The sequence below is a fragment of the Falco cherrug genome, chromosome 3 (genome assembly GCF_023634085.1).
Source record: "Falco cherrug isolate bFalChe1 chromosome 3, bFalChe1.pri, whole genome shotgun sequence".
NCBI classification, from domain to species: domain Eukaryota; kingdom Metazoa; phylum Chordata; class Aves; order Falconiformes; family Falconidae; genus Falco; species Falco cherrug.
In genome coordinates, this window is record NC_073699.1 from 14,672,321 (window position 1) to 14,697,501 (window position 25,181).

General features: G+C 68.6%; 2 protein-coding genes across 4 annotated transcripts; one reads left to right on the top strand and one right to left on the bottom strand.

Annotated features, from left to right (window-relative positions):
• Positions 1-132: 132 nt before the first annotated feature.
• GRINA (glutamate ionotropic receptor NMDA type subunit associated protein 1) lies at positions 133-6,240 on the bottom strand. 2 transcript variants are annotated; one of them, XM_055703916.1, is made up of 8 exons: positions 5,731-6,240; positions 3,257-3,593; positions 2,734-2,790; positions 2,514-2,626; positions 2,233-2,433; positions 1,812-1,940; positions 1,297-1,440; positions 133-1,088 (listed from the first exon to the last, which is right to left on the bottom strand). In XM_055703916.1, the coding sequence occupies exons 2-8, from the start codon at positions 3,561-3,563 to the stop codon at positions 939-941; spliced, it is 1,101 nt and encodes a 366-aa protein (XP_055559891.1). In that variant the 5' UTR covers positions 3,564-3,593; positions 5,731-6,240; the 3' UTR covers positions 133-938. The 2 variants fall into 2 exon arrangements, with proteins under 2 accessions (XP_055559891.1, XP_055559892.1); XM_055703917.1 differs by lacking the exon at positions 2,734-2,790 and having other exon boundaries at positions 5,731-6,238.
• A 56-nt stretch (positions 6,241-6,296) lies between these two features.
• Positions 6,297-11,661, top strand: PARP10 (poly(ADP-ribose) polymerase family member 10). Of its 2 annotated transcripts, XM_055703906.1 has the most exons (11): positions 6,297-6,361; positions 6,661-6,824; positions 7,212-7,457; positions 7,946-8,179; positions 8,344-8,867; positions 8,957-9,169; positions 9,305-9,452; positions 9,576-10,490; positions 10,637-10,770; positions 10,857-11,031; positions 11,127-11,661. In XM_055703906.1, the coding sequence occupies exons 2-11, from the start codon at positions 6,662-6,664 to the stop codon at positions 11,429-11,431; spliced, it is 3,057 nt and encodes a 1,018-aa protein (XP_055559881.1). In that variant the 5' UTR covers positions 6,297-6,361; position 6,661; the 3' UTR covers positions 11,432-11,661. The 2 variants fall into 2 exon arrangements, with proteins under 2 accessions (XP_055559881.1, XP_055559882.1); XM_055703907.1 differs by lacking the exon at positions 6,297-6,361 and having other exon boundaries at positions 6,471-6,824; positions 10,893-11,031.
• Positions 11,662-25,181: the final 13,520 nt, after the last annotated feature.

Here is a 25,181-nt window from a genome sequence, read left to right on the forward strand (position 1 = left end):
AGTCCCTGTGACCCCAAGAGAGCAGGACAGGGAGGCAGAGGATGCCTGCGGCAGGGAGCTGGCAGCCCCGAGCTTGGCCGTGCCAGGCCCTGCTGGCATCGGTGGGGAACGGAGAGCCAGAGTTGGCAGAGATGAACTAGACGGAGGTTTATTAACAGCAGGAGCTGGAGTCACAGAACGGGGCAAGAACAGAGCCTTGGCCACGTGAGGAGGGGGCTGGGGCTGGGGTCCCAGCGCTGCCCAGGCAGAGATGGGCAGGGACAGCGGCTCGGGCCCTGGGAGGGTGCCAGGTCCCAAGAGGGACTTTCCAGCAATGCCCAGTGCAGGGACCCCCCCATTGTCTGGCCAGGACCCTGCCCTCAGCCCTGCCTGCAGCCCAAGGAGGGCGGCCACCAGCGCTGACCCTGCCTGCACGGGTAGGAGGGTGGCGAGGGGTGAGGACAGCACGTGCGCAGGGGGAGCAGGACGGAGGGGATGAGCTCCACCGTGGGCAGGGGGAGAAAGTGCTTCCAGTCCGCGTTCAACGCAAAGTGGGGGAGGGGGGAAAAGGCCGTATTCACAGCATGAGGGGGGAAGCGAGGGTCCAGGCAGGGGACTGCTGGGGGGGGCAGGAGGGGCAGCGGGTGGCTGCAGCACCCTGGCAGGCAGGCAGGCACCCGCAAGCGCCATCTGCCTTGCACTCACCTCCCAGCGAGGGGACAGAGCTGTAACCCAGGACCCTCCTGCCACAGGAGCCCCCTGTGCCCCCCCCCAGCCCCGGCCCAGTGAGCCCCTGCAGCCACTCCTGGCTGGAGCCAGGGAAGTGGCCGGGGTCAAAGAAACTCTAACGGGCATACCAACAAAGGGGTGCAATGAGAACACCAAACGAAACCGGCTACGGTGCGGGGGGAGCACGAACCAGGACACACGCTGTGAGGTGGCATGGCAAGGAGGGACTGCTACTCCTTGGCCCTGCCGATGATGGCCAGGATGTAGAGGAAGATGTTGATGATGTCTGTGTAGAGGTTGAGGGCAGCGAAGACGTATTCCTCAGGGCTGAGCGCCAGCTGCTTGTTCCCCAGGATCATCTGCGTGTCCACTGCCAGGAACTGCAGGAGAGGGGAGGCACATGGAGTTGGGCAGGGGGTGGCAGGGAGGCCAGCAGCATCCCACACCCCACACAACACCCCATGACTGGGTCCTCGGACCCCCATCCCTCCCCCTCCAGCACCCAGGGATCCAGCAGGCAGCTCAGCCCCTCCCTGGGATGGGGTAGCAGCAGGAGGTGGGAAACGACAGGGCCCCTCTGGCACTTACGCAGGTGAAGAGCAGGGCCCCCAGGGAAGCGTAGATGATGTCCATGATGCGGTTCCGGATGAAGATGCAGAGGATGGAGAAGACAATGAGGACGACGAGGCAGATGATGAGCACGCCGCGGCAGGAGGTGAAGTCGTACTTGGTCTGTGGGACAAGAGAGAGTGAGCAGGGAGCCAGGGAGGGGGGTCATACACCCAGCCCAGAACCCCCAAACCCAGCAGAGAGCCAGGGGGGTCGTACACCCCGTTCAGTGTCCCCAAACCCAGCAGAGAGCCAGGGGGGTCGTACACCTAGTTCGGTGTCCCCAAACCCAGCAGAGAGCCAGGTGGGGTCAAATGCTCAGTTTGGAGTCCCCAAAGCTAGCAGGGAGCTGGAGGGGGTGGTCATACACCTGGTTTGGAGCCCTCAAACCCAGCAGGGAGCCAGGGGGGACTGGTACGCCTGCTTCGGTGCCCCCAAACCCAGCAGGGATCTGGGGGTGTCGCCCAGCCACCTGCCCCCACCCTTGGGCTGACCTGCAGGGAAAAGATGACGACAGTGAAGCAGACAACAACGGTGATGCCAACGGCCATGATGACAGCATCAGTGTTGTAGAAGCTGGCGATCATCCCCACCATGTAGGACAGGCTGACGGTCAGGATGGACTGAGGAGCAGAGAGGCACCCTGTCACACCGGCTCAGCTGTGCCCCCCGCCTTTGCCACCCATGGCTGTGTCCAGCCAGCACCTCCGCAGCACGTAACGGCCTTGGTGCGGAGCTCTTGGCTCTGCCAAGTCCAGAGCAGGCTCTGCTCTCATCAGGCCAGGCAGTCACGCCCCCCGCACACCCAAACCCACCCAGCCATGTCCTCCATGGGACCTTGGGTGTCCCCAGGGTGTAGGGCTGGGGTTGCCAAAGCCACGGCCAAGTCTGCCACCAACCCAGCATGGCACTTACCAGGGCCACCAGGTTCCAGGGGTGCTTGCGACGGAAATCCCCGCAGCAGCTGAGGACGATGAGGGAGATGAAGAAGACGGCGTAGGACACGTAGTATGTCCAGACGTTGCGCTGCACGAAGCCCTTCACGCCTTTCACAAAGGTGAAGATGGCCACGAAGGCGAAGGTGACAGTCAGCTGCAGGGTGAGCACCAGGAAGACCTGGGGGACGGGGACACGTGACGGCAGGGCAGCCAGAACCCCCACACCCCCAGCAGCGAGCAACCCCGGCCGAGTCCCACCTTGCGGATGAAGGCCTGCCGAATGCTCTTATCATCCCAGTGCGCGGTGGGGAAGTCCTGGTTGTCGTAGTAGGAGGGTGGCCCATCCTCGTGGTAGGTGCTGTGCAGGGGTGCTGTGGAGAGAAGTGGGGGGCATGGGTGAAGGGGGGCTGGGGAGGGGGGCTGCCTGCACCACACCGAGTCCCTATCCTAGGACCTGCCCGCCAGGGCAGCCGCTCACCGACTCGGATGACCATGGTGCCCGGTCTCCACAGCCCACGGTGGGGCCCAGCTCCAGCTGGCAGTGGTGAGGAAAGAGGAGAGATGGGGCTGAGGGGGACGGGGGTCGAGGAGGGGACAGGGGATGGGGGGAGTGGAGCTCTGCACCCCCCAGAGCTGGCTCTCGCATCGGCACCCCCACCGAGCCGACAGCTCCAGGCAGTGTCACCTCTCCTGGGGCCATGCCAGCACCCTTCTCCTGTGGGCAGAAGCCCCCTGGGGTGCTCCCCAGAGCTCGGCTTTTCTGTGGGGGCTCGTGGGGCAGGACCCCTTCCCCAGGGGTCCCTGCAGCCCCACTCATGCGCCCCGAGCTGCACTACCAGCCAGACCCCCCCTCACCAGCCCCTGCCTGGCCAAAACAGGACCCTCCCTCCATTGGAATCCCCTCTCCCAGAGCTGCTGCCAGCACCCACCGCGCAGGGCAACCCCCTCCTCGCCTGCACCCTGGGACGGACCCCCCCCCAAGCCTGAGCCCCGTTACTTACAGTCTTGGTCCCCAGGGACCATGGGCTGTGGCTGGGCATACGGCGGCTGGGCGTAGGGGCCCTGGGGGTACGGCCCCGGGGGGGGATATGGCCCGGGGGGATACGGCCCCGCGGCAGGGTACGGCCCCGGTGGGGGGTACGGCCCCGGCCCCTGCGGGAAGCCCGGCTGGCTGTAGGGTGCTGGTGCGAACTGGGGCTGGGGGTAGGGTGCAGCAGGGTAGGGGGGCTGCGCATAGGCTGGGGGGGGCGTGGGCTGCTGCCCCGGGAAGCCCTCGCCCGTCACCAGGAAGCTCTTCTCGTGGGACATCTTCCCCCCGGGCTGGCCGCCGCCTCTCTGCTGTAGGGAGGAGGGAGAGGGGTGGTCACGACCGGTTGCCATCACCTCCCTGCCACCACCACCCTCCCACCGCCGTCACTCTCCCCCCCCTTCATCACGCCCCGCTGCCATCACTCCCACACTCAGGCAGTTCTGGGGGTCCCAGCCCCAGCGCAGCCCCTCAGCACGAGGGTCCCAGCCCCGGTGCAGCCTCACAGTTTGGGGGTCTCAGCCCCGGTCCCGCTGGCTCCCCAGCACAAGATGGCCGCCCCGGTGGCAGGGCCGTTGCCACGGTGACACCCCCACGGCTGCCCCGGCCTGGGCCTTGCGGGGAGGCCTTGGCCACGGCGGCGGGGCCGGTGCCTTGCGGTGGCTGCCACCAGTGGCGACCGGAGCGCCGGCGCTGCCCGGCTGCCCGTCACCAGCCCTGCTGCCTGCCCGCCGCCGCCTCCCCCGCCACCGGCACGGCCGGCTGCCAGGGCTCTGCCAGCCCCGCTGCCGGAGCACCGCGGGCCAAGCAGCGCCGGCACCACCGGCGGCACGGGCTCCCCTCGCCGGAGGTGACCGCCGGGGGAGGAGCGGGACCAGCGGTGCCGTGCCGTGCCCCACGGCCCTACCTCGGGCGGGCAGGCAGCGAGCGGGACCGCGGCGGCGAGGGGTTTGCGGCAGGCACCGGGGACGCCCCCGCTCCAGACCACCGGGCCCAGCTGCCGGTGGATGCCGATTCTGCGTGGAGCTCGCGGTTACAAAACCAGGCGGCTGCGGGAATGGCGGCAGCTCGGCCCTGCGCGGTGATGGCCCGTCACCGGTGCCGCCGCCATAAATACGGCCGGGCAGGCGGCGGGGACAGGCAGCTGCCCGCAGGGTCGGCAGCTGGCGGGCAGAGCCCCCGGCCAGCTCTGCGCAGTCCCACGCCGCGGCAGGTGGGACACGTCGGGGCCAGTGCCGCAGCGAAGCGCCGGCGTCCCCGGGCACGGGGCCGTCTGCAGCCAGTGCCGGTGCCAGCGCCAAGGCCCGGCCAAGTGACAGCCCGCCTGGCCGGTGGCGCAGCCGGAGCCAGCTGCCCGCGTGATGCCCCAGCCCAGTGCCACGGGCCTTGGGGAGGGGGGCGGGGGGCTCGGCCCTGCGGCACCGTGGCTGCACGCACATGCCCCCTGGCTCAGCGAGGGGCTGCCAGCCTGGACCCCCGGCACAGGCAGCCCCGGGGGAGGGCAGGGACCCCCGTGGGCAGCGCCAGGGAGGCGCAGAGGGTCGATGAAGCACCCCAGGCTGTAGACGGCACGGGGGGGCACATCACGGGGCGGGGGGGTACAGGGTGCACGCAGCACGGGAGGCACAGGGTGCACCGGGCACAGGGTGCATGCAGCACGGGGGACACCCTGCGTGGGGGGCACAGGGTGCATGCAGCGCAGAGTGCACCGTGCACAGGGTGCGCGCACCATCGGGTGCGGGTTTGCACGGGGCGCAGGGGGCGCACTCGGCACGGGGGGCAGCGTGCATGGGGGCACACGCAGCACGGGGGCGCAGGCTGCACCGGGGTGCACGCAGCATGGGGTGCACCCTGCATGCGGGTGCACGCAGCACGGGGCGCAGCGTGCATGGGGGTGCACCCTGCATAGGGGTGCACGCAGCATGGGGCGCAGCGTGCATGCGGCACGGGGCGCAGGGGGGTGGGTGCATGCGTCACAGGGTGCACCACACACGGGGCGCACGGGGGTGCATGCGGCAGGGGGGGCGGGGGGGTGCCTGTCGGCCGCCCCCCCCCGCCGGTGGATTTTCCCGGGAGCCCCGGTAAGCGGCTTTGCCCTGACGCCCAGTAATGCCCCAGCGCGGCCTATTTACGGCAGCAGCAATCCTAATCCCCTGAGCGCTGCCGCTGCGGGGGGGACACAGCCGTGGGGGCCCCCTTCGTGCCCAGGGGACTGGGGGTCCCTCTCGGGGCCCCGCTCCCGCCACCCGGTTGCCGCCCCCCTCCACCCGACCCGGTCCGCTGCGGAATGCGGCAGCGCGGTGCGGGGGAGGGGGAGGAACGCGCTCAGCGACGGCGACGGCGACGACGGCGGCGGTGGGGTCTCCGTAGGCCCCCCCCACACCGCACCCCACCCCCACCCCCCCGGTGCACCGGCCCCCCCCCAGCCCCTCCCGGTTCCCCGCTCACCGGGCCTGGCCGTGCGGCAGCGCTGGCTCCGCTCCGCTGCGGGCGGGACCTCCGGCGGGGGCGGGGCCTCGGGGGCGGGGCCTGAAGGGGTGGAGTCTCCGGGAGGGGCGGGGACACGGGATGGGGCGGGGCGTCGCGACACAGCGCCCCCGTGTGGCGGCAGCGAGGCTGGGGAGCGGGGAGCTGGGGACCCCCGCGGGTGGGCCCTGCCCGTGGGCAGCCCCTGCCCGCCCTCGCCCCGCCGCCCGCTTCGTCCCACCGTTGACGAACGGGGCTTTTCTCCTGGTTTCCCCCTGTCACGCGTGGAGCCACTCCCGTGTCACACAGAAGGGTCGGTCCCGTGTCCCCCTGTCACGCGTGGGGCCGGTCACGGGTCACGCGTAGGGGTCCGTCCTGTGTCCCCCTGTCACGAGTGGGGCCGGTCCCTTGTCCTCGTATCACGCGTGGGGCCGGTCCCGCATCATGCGTAGGGGCCGATCCCGTGTCCCCGTATCACGCGTGGGGCCGGCTCCGTGTCCCTGCCCCCCGCCCGGGGCCCCGCCCCCCAGCACTTCCTCTTCCCGTGACCGGCCCGGCCCCCCGGCCCGTTTCGGTTTCGTTTCTTTGCCGGGGCGGGGCCGAGCAGCAGCCGGTTCGTGGGGGAGGCCTGCCCGGGGCTGGGGGGGGGAATTGGGGGGGGTCCTGGCCCACGACTGGAGGGGGTGTCTGCCCGGGGCTGGGGGGGGGCGCTTGGGGGGGTCCTGCCCCATGACTGGAGCGGGGGGCCTGCCCCACGGCCGCGTGCCTGGGGGGGGCCGGGACGGGTGTAGGGGCACCGGGGCGGTCTCTGGTCCATAGGGGCTGCGGGAACACGTGATCCTTGGGGTCACGCGTGGGTGCGGGGGAGTCCTTGGTACCGGCCCCCGCCCCCCAACGTGTTTGTGCTGGCAGGATGGCCGAGGAGGGGGTGCTGGAGGTGGGGGCCGTGCCCCCCACCACGCAGGAGGAGCTAGTGGTCCTCTACTTCGAGAGCCGGCGGCGCTCGGGGGGCGGCCCCGTCCGGAGCTGCCAGCGCCTCGGCCCCCTCCTCTTCCTCACCTTCGAGGATCCCCAGGGTGAGTGCGGGGTTGGGGGGCAGCTGCTGCCAGCTGCACTGGGAGCGGGTGCGGAGGCATCCCTATCCCAGCTGGGAGCACTGGGAGAGGGTGTGGGGGCACACCACTCTCACTGGGAGCACTGGGTTAAGTACTGGGGGGGAATCGCAGTCCTGTTGGGAGTACTGGGTTGGGGGGAGTGTCACCGTCTCAGCTAGGAGTACTGGGATGAGGTGCGGGGGCTCTCAGTCCCAACTGGGAACACTGGGATGGGTTGAGGGGGGGCCCAGCCCCACTGGGAGCAGCAGGGAGTGACCCTGCGCCCCCCAGGAGGACCCAGTGTGGGGCTGGGTGCCAGCTGGGCTCGGGCACTGCTCCCCCCAGTGACCCCTGTCCACTCCTGTGCAGATGCTCAGAATGTCCTGGCCCGTGGCAGCCACCGGCTGGGGGGGGCTGAGCTGAGGGTGCGCCCTGCCCCCCCCTGGGACCCCACCCGGCTGCTGCTGCGGGGCCCTGGCCCCCAGACTGCCCCCGAGGCGCTGGAGCCACATCTGGAGCCGCTGCTGGGACGCCCCTGCAGCACCTTCAGCCTGGACCGGGGCCCGGGGCCCGACTGGGTGCTGCTGCACCTGCGGGACCCCATCACCCCCCAAGGTGGGTGCGGGGATCCAGGGGGTGTTGCGCTCACCCTCGCTGCGGTGCCATGCTGCTGCCGGGAGTGCCGGGCAGTGGTTGGGGTGCGGGGTCTGCGGTGCTATTTGGTGGCTCTGCAGGCCCCCCACATCCTGTGCTGTCCTGGGTTGCAGCATGGGCTCCGTGCCACTGAGCAGCGCTGGGGCCACGTTGGCCGCGTGCTCCCTGTCTGGTGTCACCAGTGCTGGGGGGTGCACACGGCCAGCACGGCACAAGGCCGATGCTGCTGGGTGCCGCAGCCCCGTAGTGGGTGAGCGGCGGTGCTGGGGTCCTGCCAGGGGGCTAATTGCCGTTGGAGTGCTTGTGGTTCCCTCCTGCCAGGCCTGACCCGCCGGTGACAAATGGTGCCATTGGCATGGCCTGGGCAGCTGTAGGGGTATCCCACTCCTAGTGCTGCCTGGGGGTCCCCAGCATCAGCCCCACTGTCACCGCCGCCCCTGTCCCAGCAGAGTTTGCAGCAGCGGAGCAGCGGGCGCAGCAGTGGGAACTGGAGGGTGCCACGCTGGCCCTGCTGCGGCTGCCACAGACCACCAGTGTGCTGGTGCGGGCGGATGCACCGGAGCTGAGCCGTGACCTGCTGGAGCTCTACTTCGAGAACCGGCGCAGCGGTGGCAGCAGTGTGCAGGCAGTGCGGCTGCTGCCAGGTGGCCAGGAAGCCATTGTCACCTTCCAGGAGCCGGCAGGTGAGTGATGGCAAATGGCACGCTAACACTGGCGCTGCCCCAGCCGGCTGCCGCTGCCAGGCTTTGGCCTCTCTGCCCCATCCTGCCAGTGCCCTGGCTGGGGCGAGGGCAGGGCCGGGTGCCGGAGGGGGCTGCGCTTGGCTGCCCATCCTCTCCCCCCACAGCGGCAGAGCGGGTGCTGCAGAGGTCCCACCAGCTGCAGGACATAGTGCTGGTCCTCACACCCCACTACCCCTTTCTGGAGCCACTGGAGGAGGACATGGCGACCGCAGTGGACACAGTGACCCCACCAGACACCGCAACCCTGCCAGATATGGCAACCCCTGCAGACACAGCAACCCTGCCAGACACAGCCCTGGCCCCCCTGCCGGACACTGTCCCCCCAGCTCCTGCCAACCCAGATGCCTGCCCAGAGCTGGCAGAGCCACCGGCGTTGAGGCCGGTGCTGCCGTTGGCTGCCTTCCCCAGGAGGAGTGAGGACACGGCAAGGGATGAAGATGTGGCCAGCCAGGGCCAGCTCCAGGAGCAGATAGTGTCAACTTTGGCAGGTTCAGTGCAGGACGAGGTGCTGGTGCCAGCGGAGCCGGGAGCACTGCGGTATCTGCAGCGGCACTACCAGGACCTGCTGGCCAGCATCCCCGAGGTCTCCTTGCTGCCACTGGAGGGGGGGGATGTCGCTGGATTCCGGGTGAGCTGTGGGCAGGTGTCCAGCATCGAGGGCTGCTGGCACCAGGGTGCCAATGCAGCAGGCCGTGACCACCTGGCCCTCACCGGCAGGTCAGCGGGGAAACGGGCCAGTGCCGGGCAGCAGCTGAATTCCTACAGAGCCTGCTGGGCACCGTGGGCTCGCAGTCGGTGACACTGCAGTTCCCAGGCATCACCCGCTTCCTGTGGGACAAGGGCGGGCAGAGCATCCTCCAGCAGCTGGAGAGCCGCTTCCCTTGCATCTTCGACTTGGAGGGTGTCCGCTGGAGCCCCCTGGACCCCCAGGTACAGCCAGCCCCCACCCTGACTAGGAATGCAGGGGGCCAGCAATGGAGCTGCCGGGTGGCAGGTGCCATCGTGCTGATCCCTGCCATGCATGTGTGGCACTGGTGACAATGTTCTGCTCCTCTGGCCACACAGCTGGACCTGACAAAGCTGCTCCCCCCAAGCTGCCACCTGGACACTCTGCCTGCAGCACCATGCTCCTGGCACTGGAACCTGCAGGATGGTGCCAACGATGCTGATGGTGCCAATGATGCTGATGGAGATGACTTTTGCTCCAACATAGGTAAGGGGTGGGGTGGGGTGAGGGGGCTATCCCAGCACCGTGATGGGAGGGGGCTGTGGGTGCTGGTTCCCCTGGCCGCACCATGGTTGAGACTCGCAGTTGACACCTCGCTTCTCCCTGCAGAGGAGATCAAGGAGCTGCTGGCAGCCCTGCGCACTGGTGAGGCCACTGGCGATATCAGTGATGTCTTGGACAGGGAGGAAGACCGTGATGCCAAGTCCCTTGCCACATCTGATGGGGATGACAGTGAGGAGATGCCATTGGGCGGGCCGGGGACCGGGATGGATGAGGAGGCACAGATGGTGCTGGCCATCCAGCGCTCCATGGACAGCACGTGGCATGAGGAGGAGGAGCTGGCGCGTGCCACTGCGCTCTCGCTCCGCTCCTACCACCGGGAGCAGCAGGCAGCACCTAGTGTGCAGGAGGAGGAAGATGCTGGTCTCCTGGCTGCACTGGAGGCCTCCCTGGAGGAAACTCTGCCTGTGGCAGATACGGCACGGGTGACGCTGTTCTCCTCCTTCGAGGGGGACGTGGCGGCGGTGCCACAGGCACTGGAGCAGGCACTGGAGGGGCACCTGCATGCAGAGGAGGTGGAGAGTGAGCGCCTGCGGGCACTGCCAGCTGCCTGCCACCGCTGCCTGACCTTCCTGCAGCGCAAGCACGCCGTGCGCCTCTGCTTGCGTGGCAGCACTGCCACACTGCATGGCTTCGCTGAATACACTGCCGCTGCTGCCCGTGAACTTGCCCTCCTGCTCCAGCGGCTGCCGCCGCTGGAGCATAGACCCCCCACTGCTGTCACCACTGCTGCGTGCTGGGTGCGCTGGGACCCCTCCGGCACCGCCATCCCCTACACCCCTGAGGCTGCCGTGCTGCTGGAGCAGGCCTGGTTGCGCCGGGAGCACCGGCTGGACCTGCTGCTGGATGGACAGCCCTTCACCATCGACTTTGAGCGGATGGAGGAGTATGACATCGGCAACGCCTGCACCGTGGCCATCTCCCGCAGCAAGCCCCCGACAGAGAGCGCCCGCCGCCTGCTTGGTGCGTGCCCAGCATTGCCAGTGCAGTGCCACCCCGGCCGTGCAAGTGGGATGGTGCCATGGAGCCAGCCCTGCCCCCCACCACGGGGTCCCTGGCCTGGGGAGGTGCTGTGGCACACCAGCATTCACCGGAGCTGTGTCTGGCAGGGTCAGAGGTGCTGGGCCTGGAGGAGGAGGTGAGGTTGATGCCACTGGCTGAGGACTCAGAGGAGTTCTGTGACACCGTGCACCATTTCTACGAGACGCTGGAGGAGCTGCACAACAAGATCAGCATCGTCAAGGTGGGTCCTGGTGGTGATGGGGTGGGGGGCACAGGCCAGGGGTGTCTCCACGGCAGAGCCCCAGACGCTACAGTGCTGCCCGGCAGGTGGAGAAGCTGATCCACCCACTGCTGTACAAGCAGTACCAGCTGAAGAAAGCCAGCATGGAGAAGACCTGTGCCAGCGGCACAGTGGAGCGGGTTCTTTTCCATGGCACGAGTGAGACCTCCAGCCGCGAGATCTGCTTGCATGGCTTCAACCGCAGCTTCTGTGGCAAGAACGGTGAGTGCAGGAGCAGGATGGCACCAATCTGGGCATGGTGGTGCCACCATGCCCTCCCCCTGGCGCTGTGGTCTGACACCCCCCCTGCCCCACAGCTGCTCTCTACGGGCTTGGCGTGTACTTCGCGGTGCATGCAGCGGTGTCGGTGCAGGAGCAGTACTCGCCATGCAGCACCGATGGCAGCAAGTACATCTTCGTGGCCAAGGTGCTGACTGGGGACTATGTGGTGGGGGCACAGGGGCTGCGGGCCCCACCGCTTCGGGAAGGGGCTGGGGTCCCCCTGCGCTACGACAGTGTGGTGGACAATTGCCTGCAGCCCGCCATCTTTGTCATCTTCAACGACACTCAGGCCTACCCTCAGTACCTCATCACCTGCCGTCGCCACGGACCCCCGCCCTGAGCCCCATGGCTCCCTGGCACCTGCTGTCCTGGTGCACCCCCCACCTTGCCCTGGGGGGCTCGGGGTACAGGGGGGTCCCTGCCCTGCCTGGGAAGCTCGGAGTAGGGGGTTTCCCAGCTGGGGGCTGCTTCTTGCCCCCAGCTCTCCAGCCCCTGGGGATGAAGGGGTGCAGGAAGGCTCGGAGGTCACCAGTGCAAGAACTGAACTGGGAATAAAGTTGGAGCAGCCTTTCCCAGTGTCCAGTAGGTGCAGGGGGGCTGGGGGGGGTGGGTGTGTGTGGCCGTGGAGGGAGGGTGCTGCTGTGGGCTGCACTTTGGGGGCTCTGGGTGGGCCAGCAGCCGTGCAGGACTGCAAGCTGAAGACCCACCTGTAGCCACAGTGGTCCCTGGGGTATGGTCCCCCATAGTGGGAGTGGATGTCATCCTGTCCCCTCAGCTTGTCCCCCCCCCCATGCTAGGGACACAGTCCCCTCTGGGCATATCCTGCCTGGCTGGGGGACATGGGGCCCCCCTAGGTTTTGTCCTGGCATTGGGGTCCCCTCCTGCCATCCTGGGGCACCAGCCCCCCTCCCAGCTCACCCTGCAGCCCTGGTGTGAGCATAGGCCACAGCACCCAACATCTGCTGGTCCTGGGGGGCTTGGCTGCTCCCCCCTCCTCTGCCCCTTGTGGGGAGCCCCCAGTGTTGGGAGGGCAGGCATCCCCTGGAACCACAGTGGGCTCCGGCGGGGCTGTGGGTGGATCTGGGTGGGGAGGTGAGGGCCACACGTGTGGGGCCCATGGGGTGTTGGAGATGCCATGGGGGTTGCCGGCACAGGTTGTGCCCACGGCCACACGGTGCTAGCTGGGCTGCAGGTCATGGGCCTCCAGCCTGGTGCCGATGACGCTTGAGGGTGCTGCAGCCCTGCCACTGGCACCGCCGGGCAGCCTGCCTTGGCCCTGATCCCCTTGGCAGCTGCACAGCGATGGCATTTCTGCTCCTCCCCACGACTGGGCTCCGGCTGGCGCCTGTGCTGGGAACCGTCTGTGCCTGCTGCAGCATGATGTCCTGCCAGCCCGGGGATGCCAGCTCTGAGGGTGTCCATGCCTGGCCTGGTGAGGGACAAGCTTATGGCCTTGCTGACCTGTGCCAGCATTACCCATTCATGCATTGCCCATCTACACCAGCATCACCTACCTGCGCCAGCACTGCCCCCCACGCTGGCATCACCCACCCCATGCTGGCAGGCAGGTGGGTGGGCAGTGTGGGGGCTGCCCGTGGGAGCAGCTGTGCTGCCATGGCGTGCTCCAGCTGGGGTTAAACCTGGCGGTGCTGCTGGTCTGGTCTGCTGGGGATGGGGCTGTTCCCACGAGGCTGGTGTGCAGGCAGAGCTGGGGGTGGGCGGGGGGGGGGGGGTGGGGGCAGGCAGTGTGCGGAGACCCGAGACCCGGTGATGCTGGGAACATCCGGACCCCGGGGGCTGGATCTGCCCCCACTCCCGTTCCCCCTTCCCATGGGGTTTCCAGGGGCCGGGAGCTGCTGGCGGGTTGGGAGTGGCAGCGTGGCCCTGCCAGGCCTGCGGTTTGGCACCACCATGGTGTCTGCAACCAGAGAATGCTCCAGAGCATTCCTTCCTCTGCCTGTCATTAACCCTGCCTGCACTGCGCCCTGCCTGCACGGCATGCTTCCTGCAGTGCACCCTGCCCACCTTGTGCCCTGCCTGCAGGGCGCCCTGCCTGTGCTGCCTGCCCAGGTCACTGGTGGGCATCATGGGGACGTAAGAGGGCCCCTTGGCCCCCCAACCTGAGCTGTGCTGGGGAGGGACTCGGGGAGCAGCGCTGCTGGGTGCTGGCAGGGAGCCCCACCACCAGCCGAGCTGGCAGCAGTGGCCTCAGGGCTGCAGTCGTGCCCCATCTGGTGCTGGTGCCGGCCAACCCGCCATGGGGACCCTCAGAGCTGGGGGTGGCACATGGCAGGACCCCTCAGCTGGGGCAGCCATGGCCCTGTCCCGCTCACCAAGAGGGTTAAGGGCTTGCAGGCAGCTGCCTGCTGCTGCTGGCCTGGCACTGGCCCAGGCTGGTTGAAGCAGGCAGCAGGAGCCGCAGGCAGGGATGAGTCAGGCAGGGGAAGTGCTGGGGCCATGGGAGCTGCTGGAGCTGGGGCAGGGCCGGGGTGGGGGTGGGGGGTGGGGGGTGGAAGTTGCACAGTGGCCAAGGGCTGCAGGAAGCCTGCCTGCCTGGGGACATGTCCACCAGCTGGATGGGAACAGGGGGCACCCCACGCCATCACCCCACTGCTGGCAGGGTGCCCATGGTGCGTGAGGGATATGGGAGATGGGGGGGTGCAAGGGGGATGGGGGGAACACAGGGACACAGGGGACGTGGAGGCAAGGATGTGGGGGATAGGTGTGACATGGAGGACACGGGGATACAGGGGACAATGAGGGACACAGGGGACATGGGGTCAAGGAGGATGTGGGGGATGGGTGGGACATGGAGGACACAGGGATACAGGGGACACGGGGGAAGTAGAGGACGCAGGAACAGAGCTGTGCGGCAGAGCTGTTGCCAGGTTGGTGCAGGCTGGCTTGGTCAGGGACAGCCGTGTCCCCTTGCCGGTGTTGGCCCATGCTGCCCTGTGGCTGGCCCGGATCCTGGCATTGCTCCTGCTCTGCCATGCCCAGCTCCTTCCCTGGCTGGGGGACCCGGTGGGAACAGCAGGTCTGGGGGCTGGGGTGTGGGATCTGGGGGACCAGGGCTGGGAGCATCCCAGCGGCGTGACTCAGTGGGAGGGGCTGCACATCTGGAGCTCTCCTCCCACAGCTGGACTAGGGTGTGGGGGGTAACCGGGCAGGCCCAGCACATAGCCCCCCAGCACAGCACAGCTGCAGCGTGTCCCCACCGGGTGAGGGGTGACTGGTGACCACCCTGTGGCTGCGACTACTGGGGGTCCTGCCCACGGTGCTGCCTCTGCCTCCAGACCCACGGCCGGCTGCTGTCCCGGGGAGTTCACCCATCGGCACCCCAGGTAGGTCCCAGGGATGCCACCATGCATCAGGGGTGGCTTGGGGCAGGAAGGTCCCCACGGGTACCCTCTGTGCCACAGAGACCTCACAGTGGGGCTGGGTTGGGGGGGCCAGCCCTGGATCATGCCCAGGTGCTAGAGCCCACTGGGGCAGCCAGCAGGTGACCTGCCTCTGGTGCCAGGGATCCCCCCACCCCACAGGGCTATGGCAGCCACTGCGGTACAGCTCACCCCCCGCCCCGTGGGTGAACAGGAGGCAGGCTGCAGGCAGAGGTGGGCACGGCCACCCCCGCAGCATCCCTGCTTGCCAACAGCACCCACTGAGATGCACTGGGGCACGTGTAGGCACATGGGGGCACAAGCTGGCACAGTGCCGTGGGCTCTCGGTGGCACATGCGCCCATTTGGGGAGCACATGGCAGAGTGTGCAACGAGTGTCGCACTGCCGGCTCCGGCACCAGCACTGCAGGCTCAGGGCGAGTGTCCGGGGCAGGGCTGGCAGGCAGCACCGCGCCGACGTGTGCCAACCCAGCGTGACGTGATGCTGCGCTCGGGGACGGCGCAGGGCGGCAAGTGCCGGGATCCCCGGCGAGGGCGGCGTGCCAGGCCCCGGTGCACATGTCGGCTCTGAGCCACTCGCTCTGTTCCCCCGGGAAAGCTGCTGGGAAGCGCGAAGTCACCAGCAGACATAGAGGTAAGAGCCAAGAGGGACGTGCCAGCACCTTGGCAGCTCCCCATGCCCGGTGCTGGGGAGTGCAGAAGGGGTACACTGGCGATGCCAGGGGGTTCCAGCCACATGCCCACCCCCTGCCAGACCCTCTGCCCCTAGCTCTGTGGGTGCTGCATCAGCTGCCAGCCTTGAGCCAGGAGAGCTGGGCGCCACTGGTGCCAAGAGTGCCGGACCTTTGTCCCCTGGCCCTGAGGGGCCCGTGGGGCCGGGCGCGGTGCTGAAAGGGGCCCTTTGTCTGGGCTTCTGGCGAGGGGAGTCGCTCGCTGCTCCCGTGCCGGGGCCAGCACATGATCGCGGTGAGGGCGGCTGTGCCAAGCACGGAGTCCTGCCTGAGTGCCGGAGGAACCGACAGCCCTGGGCAGCGGCAATCCCTTCCCGGTACCGCAGGCAGCACCGGGGATGTCACAGGGCGGTGTGTTTGCGTTGCAGAGGGGCCACAGGAGGGGCCCGAAGCCGAGCCCAGCATCAGCAGAGGTCAGAGGCTAGCGTCCGCCGGTGGCACGCACCGCACCACGGTAGGGCCCCCGGGGCCCCTGCAGAGCTGGGAGGGGGGCCCTGCCCTGAGCCATCTCGCTCCCAGCTGCTGCGTTGCGCTGCCCCGGCCTGGGGTCTCCAGGGGTCCTCACACCCTGCAAAGCCGTGGTGGGTGCTGGCTGCGGTGGGGTCTGTGGAATGAGTTTGGCACATTGGCCCCGATGCTGTGGCACTGTGGGGCTGGGGTGGGTGCTGTGCTATGCCACACCGTAGCCGGGCAGCCCAGATGTGGCTGGGAGGCACAGGGGCACTGGGAGGCACAAGGCCAACATGCCGGTGTGATGGTGCGGCAGGGAGAGCACCCATTGCCTGGCTTCCCCCAGCACCGTGGGTCAGAGCTGTGCCACCCGTGGGGGTGGATGCGGTGGGGTAGCTGGCAGGTGTGGGTGCCATGCTACAGGGCGCACGGGCGTGTAGGGCGCAGTGCTGGCAGCAGGGCTTGTTGGGGCATGGCGCCCAGCTGGATGAGACCCGGAACAGGAGCAGGGCTGAGCCCCCCCGCCAGCCCCGCCACCTGCTGGCTCTGCCATGCTGCAGGGGGGATCAGGGCGCAGGATGCTGAGTCCCTGAGCTGCCCTGGTGTGCACGTGTGCAGGTGTGCATACGTGTGTGTTTGCATGCGTGTGCACACCAGTGTTTGTGTTGGTGTGTGCTGGCACGCACTCTGTGTGCGTGCAGCCAGGCAGGTGTGGGCATACGCATGTTCATGGGTGTCCATGCCCATGTATGCCCACATTTGCACGTGTGCACACGCAGCGGGGGGGGGTTGCACACATGTGTTTGGGCAGATACACGTGTGCACTCTCATACGTGTGCATTCCTGTGTTAATGTTGTGTGTGTGTGCATGGGGCAGAAGGGCAGGTGTGTGTGCACACGTGTGTGCGTCTGTGTGTGCGTGTGCACACGCATGTGCCTTCAGGATAGTGCACGTGTGCCTGTGTATTGGCACCCACACCTGGGGTCGCTTGCTCCATCCTCGGCACCATCACCGCAGAGCTCCTGGGCACCACAGCAGCTGCCAGCCTGCGTGGCTGAGGCTGCCAGTTGGCACCATCTCCAGTTGCCAACACCATCTCCGGTTCCTGGCAGGCTCACTGGCTGCCAAGGGGCTCACCAGCTCCCCAGGGGCCAAGCTCCATCCCCACTGCCAGAGCTGCTCTGGCCTGCCCGGCTCTGCCGGCGGCTGCAGCCAGAGGAGAGGGAGGCAGGCAGGGAGGCAGGGTGTGGGCAGCTCGACCGGTGCTGGTGCCGGGGGAGCAGGTGCGGAGGCTGTACGGTGGGCGAGCCGGGGATCTTGGCGTCATCCCTCTGCTGCGATGGCTCACGTGGTCTCTGGATGCGGCAGATGGCAGCAGCCTGTGCTACTGCTGAGGCAGGCAGCCGGCAAACGTGCTGCCTGCACGCCTGCCTGGGCCGTGCCACCCTCCTGCTGCCCTGGACACCTGCCCGCGGTGTGCCCGCGGCTGTGCTGGGGCAGCCAGCACTGGGGGAGGGGGAGAATGGAGCTGGCACCCCCGCTGTGCCCACGCCACAGGCTGGCATTGCCATCCTGCATCACTGTCCCTGGACCCCTTGAGCTGGCGGGGCATCCCTGCAGTGCCACCCGCCGGGCAGGGTGTCCCCAGTCTCCCGGTGCTACTTGGCCAAGCAGCGCCGGTGCCGCGGTGGCGTAAACAAGCTGGGAGCTGAGGGCGGCTGCGCCGGGCCAGGAGGAACTGGGTCATGTGAAGGGTGGCTGATGCCACACGGTGCTGCGCTGGCTGCCGTGGCACTGGGAGCTGGCACGAGTGCCCGGGTGCGGCGGGCAAGGCACGCTGCCTGACTCGGCAGCGGTGGCGGTGCGTGGGTAACGGGGCGCTGGCAGGCAGAGGGGCCGCGGGGGTGCAGGGGGGGCGCCGGTGGTGCCCAGGCTGCAGAGGGTGGTACCGGTGCCGCTGGAACTGGCACGAGGCCTGGCGTATCCTTGGTGCCGGCGTGGCCAGGGCCTCCTGCCGCTCCTGGCCCTGGCATGAGGCAGCTCCCAGGGGTCCGGCATGGCCTGGGGTGCCCCTGGCGAGGCTGCTGCCCACCCTCTGTCCAGACCTTTCAGCTCCCGGCGCTGCCTGTGCCTGGCATCACGTGGTGGCACTTGGCCAAACCTTGGGGGTCCCTGGCCAGGCCCTGCTGGTGGGGGCTGCCTAGGTGGGGAAAGTGGCTGGCGAGGGGCCATGGCTGCCCCTGCCTGCCCTGCCTGCCCTGCCTGCCCTGCCTGCCCTGCCTGCCCTGCCTGCCTGCTGCACCGGTGAGGGCGGGCAGTGCCAGGTGCTGGGGGCTGCAGCAGCTGCGATGCCCACCCTGGGGACCTGGGGGCTGTGGGGACCCAGGGCCTATGGGGCTGGGGTCTATGGGGCTGGGGGATGTGGGGACCCAGAGTCTGTGGGGGTTGGGGAGGTATGGGGGGCTGGGGGACACAGGGTCTATGGGGCTGGGGGGCCAGGGACTGTGGGGGAGTATAGGGGGCTGTGGGGCCCCAAGGGCTATGGGGCTGGGTGGTACGGGGAGCTGTGGGGACCCCGGGGGACTGGCCAGGGCTAGGGTGGGAGCGGCTGCTCCCAGCCCTGACCGGGTGGGGATGTGGGGGGGTGGGGAGCCCCAAGGCAGCGCTGGGGGGAGGGGCTGAGCAGGGCCCTGCCTGCACCTGGCTGGGGGGGGGCACCCTCACCCTGCTGGGTGCACTGGGGCGGGTACTGGCCGCACTGGGTGCGCTGCTCAGGGTGAACCCTTTGCGCACAGCAGTCACGGTTAACCCCTGCCGTGCCGGGTGTCGCGGCCAGGCGTCGCCCTCCCCACGCGGGGTCACCGGTGCGGGTTCCCCCCCCGCTGGGTGCCGGGGCGCCCCGGGGCGGGCGGGCGCGGGTGGGGAGGCGAGATAGGCGCCCCCCGCCCCGCCCCGCCCCGCCCCCCGCGCCGCTGCGGGAGCGGGAGCGGAGCCGGTGCCGTTGCGGCCCCCCGGTGCCGGTGCGGCCCCCGGTGCGGGCGGAGCCCCCGGTGCCGGTGCAGCCCCCGGTACCGGTGCACCCCCGGTCATGCCCCCCCGGCGCGGCCCGGCGGACAGCGCGGCGCTCGGTGAGTGCAGGTGCCGCCCCACGCGTGGGGCACCCGCAGCCGGGACGTGCGGGGGGCTGGGGGGTGCGGGGCGGCTGTGCCGCAGGAGCGGGGGCGCTGGGGGGGGCGGGGGGGGGCGGTGCCGCAGGAGCTGGGGGGGCTGCAGGGGCTGCGGGATGTTGAGGGGGCTGGTGCTGCAGGAGCTATGGGGCCTGGGGGTGCAGCGTGGGGGGGCTGTGGGGTGGAGAACTGTGCTGTGAGGGGGGGGCTATGCTGTGAGTGTGGGGTCTGTGAGGTGGGGAGGCTGTGCTGGGGGGGTGTCTGTGTGGGGGGGTCTGTGGGGTGGGGGAGCTGTGTTGTGAGTGTGTGTGTGTCTGCTGGGAGTGTGGGGTCTGTGGGGGTAGGGTGGGGTCTGTGCTGTGGGTGTGAGGTCTGGGGGGGGGCTGTGCTGTGAGTGTGGGGTCTGGAGGGGTCTGTGCTGTGGGTGTGAGGTCTGGGGGGGGGCTGTGCTGTGAGTGTGGGGTCTGGGGGGTCTGTGCTGTGGGTGTGAGGTCTGAGGGGGGGGCTGTGCTGGGAGTGTGGGGTCTGGAGGGGTCTGTGCTGTGGGTGTGAGGTCTGGGGGGGGGGCTGTGCTGTGAGTGTGGGGTCTGGGGGGTCTGTGCTGTGGGGTGTGAGGTCTGAGGGGGGGGCTGTGCTGGGGAGTGTGGGGGTCTGGAGGGGTCTGTGCTGTGGGTGTGAGGTCTGGGGGGGGGGCTGTGCTGTGAGTGTGGGGTCTGGGGGGTCTGTGCTGTGGGTGTGAGGTCTGGGGGGGGGCTGTGCTGGGAGTGTGGGGTCTGGAGGGGTCTGTGCTGTGGGTGTGAGGTCTGGGGGGGGGGGCGGTGTGCTGTGAGTGTGGGGGTCTTGGGGGGGCTGTGCGGTGTTGGGGGGGCTGCGCTGTGAGTGTGGGGTCTGTGAGGTGGGGGGGCTGCACTGTGAGTATTGGGTTTGGGAGGGGGGGTCTGTGCTGTGCGGTGTGGGGTCTGTGGGGTGCAGGCTGCACAGCGGGGGGGCTGTGCAGTCTGGGGCAGTGTGTGGGGCAGGCAGGGGGTGCGGGGGTTTGGGAGGGGCTGTGGGTCAGGGGGAGGCAGCATGTCAGGCCTGGGGCGTGAGGGGGCTGCAAGGCCAGGGTCTGTGGGGGAGGCGTGGGTGATGGAGCTGGTGAGTCAGGCTTGGCACAGGCACGTGCGCGCCTGCCCACCCCCTGCTCGCCCCACACGCGCCTGCGCCCCGCCCTTGCTCGCCCCACATGCTCGTGTGCCCACCCCCTGCTTGCCCTACACGTGCCTGCCCCCATCCTCATGTGCTTGGCTGGGGGTCCGAGGGGGCGGTGGTCTGGGCTGGGGGGGGGGGGGCAGGCTGGCTCGGTTCCCAGTGCCAGCCGTGGCGATGGCTGCAGCCAGTGGCTCATGGCCAGGGGCACTTTCTGGAAGGGTTTTGGCTGAAATGGCCTCACCGCGGCAGGCCGGGGTGACAATTCTGCTACCGCTACCCGCTGCTGCTGTTGCTGCTGTGGCACGTTGCACCGCGTCGCTGCCGCGCTCGGCACCAGCCCCTGGGAGAGCCGGGGAATCTGCCACGTTTGGAGCTTCTGCAAATGGCGCTCAGCAGCGGCAAATGCCACGGGGGTGGGTGCTGGGCTCGGGGGTCGGCTGAGCCCTGTCTCCTGTGTGCCCTGGGACCCCTGGCTGTCCCTGCGATGGTGGCTCAGTCTCACTGCCTAGCGCTATCCAGCACCGAGCAGTGTGGGATCCAGTGGGGAAAAAAATAGCCGGAGCCGGTGTAACGGCGGGTAGCTTGCGGAGGTGGGATGGCGGAGGCATCCGCACCGCTACTCGACTGACGTGCGGTTTCGCTTGGCAACCTCCACTGTACTCCCGGGAACGCTCCCGGCAGGGCTGGGATCAGTGCTGCGGGGCTGCTGGCTTGGCTGGGCCTGGCAGCCCCTGGCAGCCTCTGCCAGCCGCGGAGCCACACCAGCCGGCAGCCCTGCGCACCTCGCTCGGCCCTCCGGTGCTCTAGGTGCTGGTGCAGCATCGTCCCTTGCGGCTCTGGTCTGCCTGTGCCCCCTGCCCTGCACCGCGGGGACGGGCTGTCCGGGCATCACCGGTGGGGGGTCCCTGCAGGCAAGTGCCCGGTGGCCCCGCAGCCGTTTCCCGGTGTGGGACCAGCACACTAGCTCCTTGTCTGCCTCAGCCGGGACCCACAGCTCCATCGTCGGGGGCATCCTGCTCCCCACTCGCTGCCCCTCTGGGCACCACCGTGGTTCCTTGCCCGTCCATCGCTGCTAGCAACCATGGGCTCAGCAGCACCAACTGGCACTGACCATGTTTCCCCGAGTGTCATGTACACGAGGTCTCAGCCGTGCGCCATCCCGTGGGGCTCGCGGTGCCCTCCCCGGTGCCCCTTGGTTCTGCAGCAGGGCTGGGCACGGTGTGGGTGCTGCAGGCACTGCTGGCGGCCATGGGAACCTGGCAATAGGTGTGAGCCGGGAACGGCTGGGGCGTCACTGGGAACAGCAGTGCTGGGGTAGGGCCTGGGTGCTGGCGAGTGGTGCCCTGGGTGCTGGTGGTCCCTGACACCGTGTCTCTGCCGCAGGAGCCGACGTCGGTGGGGTGCCGGGAGCCAGCGGGGATGGCAGAGGAGAGCTCCAGTGGCAGCAGCAGCTCCCCGGGCCCCGGGGACACACTGCCCTGGAACCTGGCAAGCACCAGCGCTCCCAAGCGCACCAAGGCGACCACCGGCAACGGGACGGTGCTGGACCCCGCCGAGAGGGCTGTCATCAGGATTGCAGGTAGGGCTGGTGGCTGGCACCATGCTGGGGGCGCCGTGTGCCGGGGGGTGGCAGCTTGTGCTGTGATGGGGAGGGGTCCCTGTGAGCTGGGATCTGTCATGGTGGGCTCTGCTCTGGTAGCTGCCGATGGGGACCCAGGGGTGCTGGAGACCTGGGGACTGTGCAGTGGTGTGTCTGTGCCAGGCCATGGGATGATGCCGTGCAGTGCTGGGGGGGGCAGTGCCACGGAGCAACCTCTGTGCTGTGCTGGGGAGCCAAGGGGTGACACTGGGGCTGGGAGCTGTGCTGCGGTGGGGACAGTGCCGCCGCCGTGGGGATTGCTAGCCAATACCATGTTGTGCCATGCTGCGGATGCCCGGTGGTGTTGGGCACCCACAGTGTCCCCACGAGGGGCCAATGTCGGGGCAGGACACAGCTCAGCAGTGGGGTGAGTGCAGGTCCCGGCTGTACCGTGCTGGGGGCTACATGGCTCCCACTGGTCCTGATCAGGGGTGGCCAGGGGGCCCCAAGGGTCTCCGCTGGTTCTGGGGCCAAGTGCTTGGGGGTCCCTCTTGTGCCAAGGGGTCGTGTCTCTCAGGGGATGCCAGGGCTGGGTCGCCTGGGGCAGGTGGGCTGGTGCTGGGGACAGGCTGGGCTGTCCCCTGGTGCTGTGCGGTGTAGGTGGGTGTCATCAGAGGGTCCCCAGGGATGTGTCCCCACGGTGTCCCCACAGCACCCAGGATGCATCCCCACAGTGTCCCTGCAGTACGCAGGACATGTCCCCCACAGTGTCCCCACAACACCTAGGGACACGATCCCTGGTGTGTCCCCACAGTGCCCAGGGACACATCCCTGCATTATATCCGCAGCACTCAGGACATGTCCACAGGATGTCCCTGCGGGGCTGTGTCCTGGGATGTCCCCACGGTGTCCCTGCAGCACCCGGGGACACATCCCTGGGGATCCTGTGGTGCTCCGGGATATCCCGCAGCACCCAGGACATGTCTGCAGGGTGTCCCTGCACGGCTGTGTTCCCACAGCACCCAGGACACGTCCCCAGGGTGTCCCCACAGCACCCAGGCCATGTCCGCAGGGTGTGCCTACATGGCGTGTCCCCAGTGTGTCCCCACAGGACATGTGCTGGTCTGGGCTGTCCCCAGGCTGTGTGTCAGAGGGCTCCTGGGGCCGTGGCTGTCCTGGGCGGGGGGAGCCGCAGTGGCCCCAGCAGCTGGGGGGACTGTGGTGGGGTGCCCATGGAGCACCCCCCTGTCCTTGTGGGGGAAGACCCACATGGCCCCTTGATCTCCAGCACTGCTGCTGCTGGGGGTCCCATGAGGACCAGGACCATGGACACCCCCCTGGGCCTCCCGTGGGGGGCTGCCCCACAGTGATAGGGGACTCCTGCCTGCCCACCTCCTGCAGGTGTCCTTGCTCGTGGAGCTTTGTACCCCCCCATGCCCACCAGTGTGGGGTACAGCATCCCCCCGCAGTGCCCAGCGCCCGGGGGTCCCAATCCTGCCCCATGCCCTCCATGGGTCCAAGCCCTCCCCAGCAGCGGGGCCCTGTGCCCTCCCCACGCTGAGGGGAGCCATGTGCCCCCTCCCACCCCCACCGTGGGGCTCTGCCCCCCTGCCCGGCATGGGCCATGGGCCTGGCCATGGCTGTGCTGTCCCCACGGCTGTGACACCCCCTCCCTGCTAGGGCTGGGATTGCTTCCGCCACCCATCCTCTCCCTGGTTTGGCACTGGGTCCCCCCCAGCCCTGCAGCCCCTGCTGAGCCCCACAGCACCATTTTCCAGGGAGGCAGCTGGGACCTACAGCCCCGCAGGGGGTTTGGGGTGGGGGACACAGGCTGTCCCCCAGTCACCGTGCACCTGCCTGACTGCCCTGTGTCCCCCCCACCTCATGCCACAGCCACCAACAGGGACTGGGGGGTCCCAGCATGGTGGGGGTGCCCATGGCCCCCCAGTCCCAGCTGGTGAGGGGGTCTCTGGGTCTTCTGGGGTCTCAGCTGGTGATGGCATCCCCACAGTCTGGTTTGGTAGGGGTCTCTGCTGTCCCCTCCAGTCAGGTCCCGTGGGGTCCCACCTCACGGGCCCACCCCGGCCTGGGCACAGGGCTGGGGGTCTCCGCTCAGGGATGTGGTGGGTCCAGAGGGTCCCAGAGCTGGAGGGCAGAGGGGCTGGAGGCCCAGGGGGTTGTGGGGTGCGTTGGGATGGCATGGGAACAGCGGTGACCATCCGGCACAGCCTGACCTGGTGACACCACGGTGCTGAGTCACAGGGTGGGGTGCCTGAGTTGCAGAGGGGCAGCTGAGCTGGCATGGGGTGCGAGGGGGGGTGCACATGGGGGATGTGTGTGCACATGTGTGTGAGGGCAGCTGTGCCTCTGCCTCCTGAGCCCAGCTACCCCTGACACGGCAGGGGTGACCCTGGCACACCCCCGTGGGTGCCAGCGCCCAGCAAGGGTGTGTGGTGGCCATGTGCCAGATGGCCGAGGGTCAGGTCTGGCTGCCAGCACTGCCCCTGGACCTGCTGCCCTTGCAAGGACTGAGCACACAGCATGTCCCCACCTGGCACACAGGGTCTCCCCATGGTGTGCCTGACGTGTCCCCATGCAGGCACCCACCATGTGCCCATGGTGCGCCTGGTGTGTCCCCATGCAGCACCCACCATGTCCCCATACAGCACTTGGCATGTCCCCATGCAGTACCCCCTGCGTTTTCATGGTGTGCTAGTATGTCCCCATGCAGCACCCGCTGTGTCCCCATTCAGCACCTGGTGTGTCCCTGTGTTGCACCTGGTGTGTCCCCATGGTGTGCCTGCTGTGTCCCTGTGCAGCACCCGCCATGTCCCCATGGTGTACCTGCTGTCTCCCCATGGTGCGCCTAGTGTGTCCCCACACAGCATCTGCCGTGTGCCTGATGTGTCCTTGTACAGTACTTGCTCTGTCCCCATGGTGTGCCTGCCATGTCCCCATGCAGTGCCCAGTGTGTCCCCCATGGTATGCCCACCAGTCTCTGTGTTGCACCTGCTGTGTCACTGTGTTACACCCCATGTGTCCCTCTACAGCACCCTGCGTGTCCCCATGGCGTGCCTGGTGTGTCCCCATGCAGCACCCCACCATGTTCCCGTGTTGTGCCCACCATGTCCCCCATACAGCAGCCACAGTCTCCCCATGGTGTGCCGATGTGTCCTCATGCAGCCCCTGCTGTGTCCCCCCCTTGCAGCATCCAGCGTGTCCCCAAGATGTGCCTGGTGTGTCCCCATGGCGTACCTGGTGTGTCTCCATGCAGCACCCACCATGTCCCTGTGGTGCGCCCACCGTGTCCCCATGCAGCAGCTGCCGTCTCTCCATTGCCGTCTCTCCATGGTGTGCCGACGTGTCCCTGTGCAGCCTGCACCGTGTGTCCCCCCTGTGCAGCATCCAGCGTGTCCCCAGGGCGTGCCCAGTGTCCCCCCCGGCACCCCAGGCTATTTCTGTGCTGGGCTGGCAGCCGCAGATTGGGTTTCTCGGGGGCTTTGGGCCTCTATAATTAGGGCTGACGAAGCTCCGTCCTGCTGGGGGCCGGTGTCGCCTGGTCCCAGCTTGC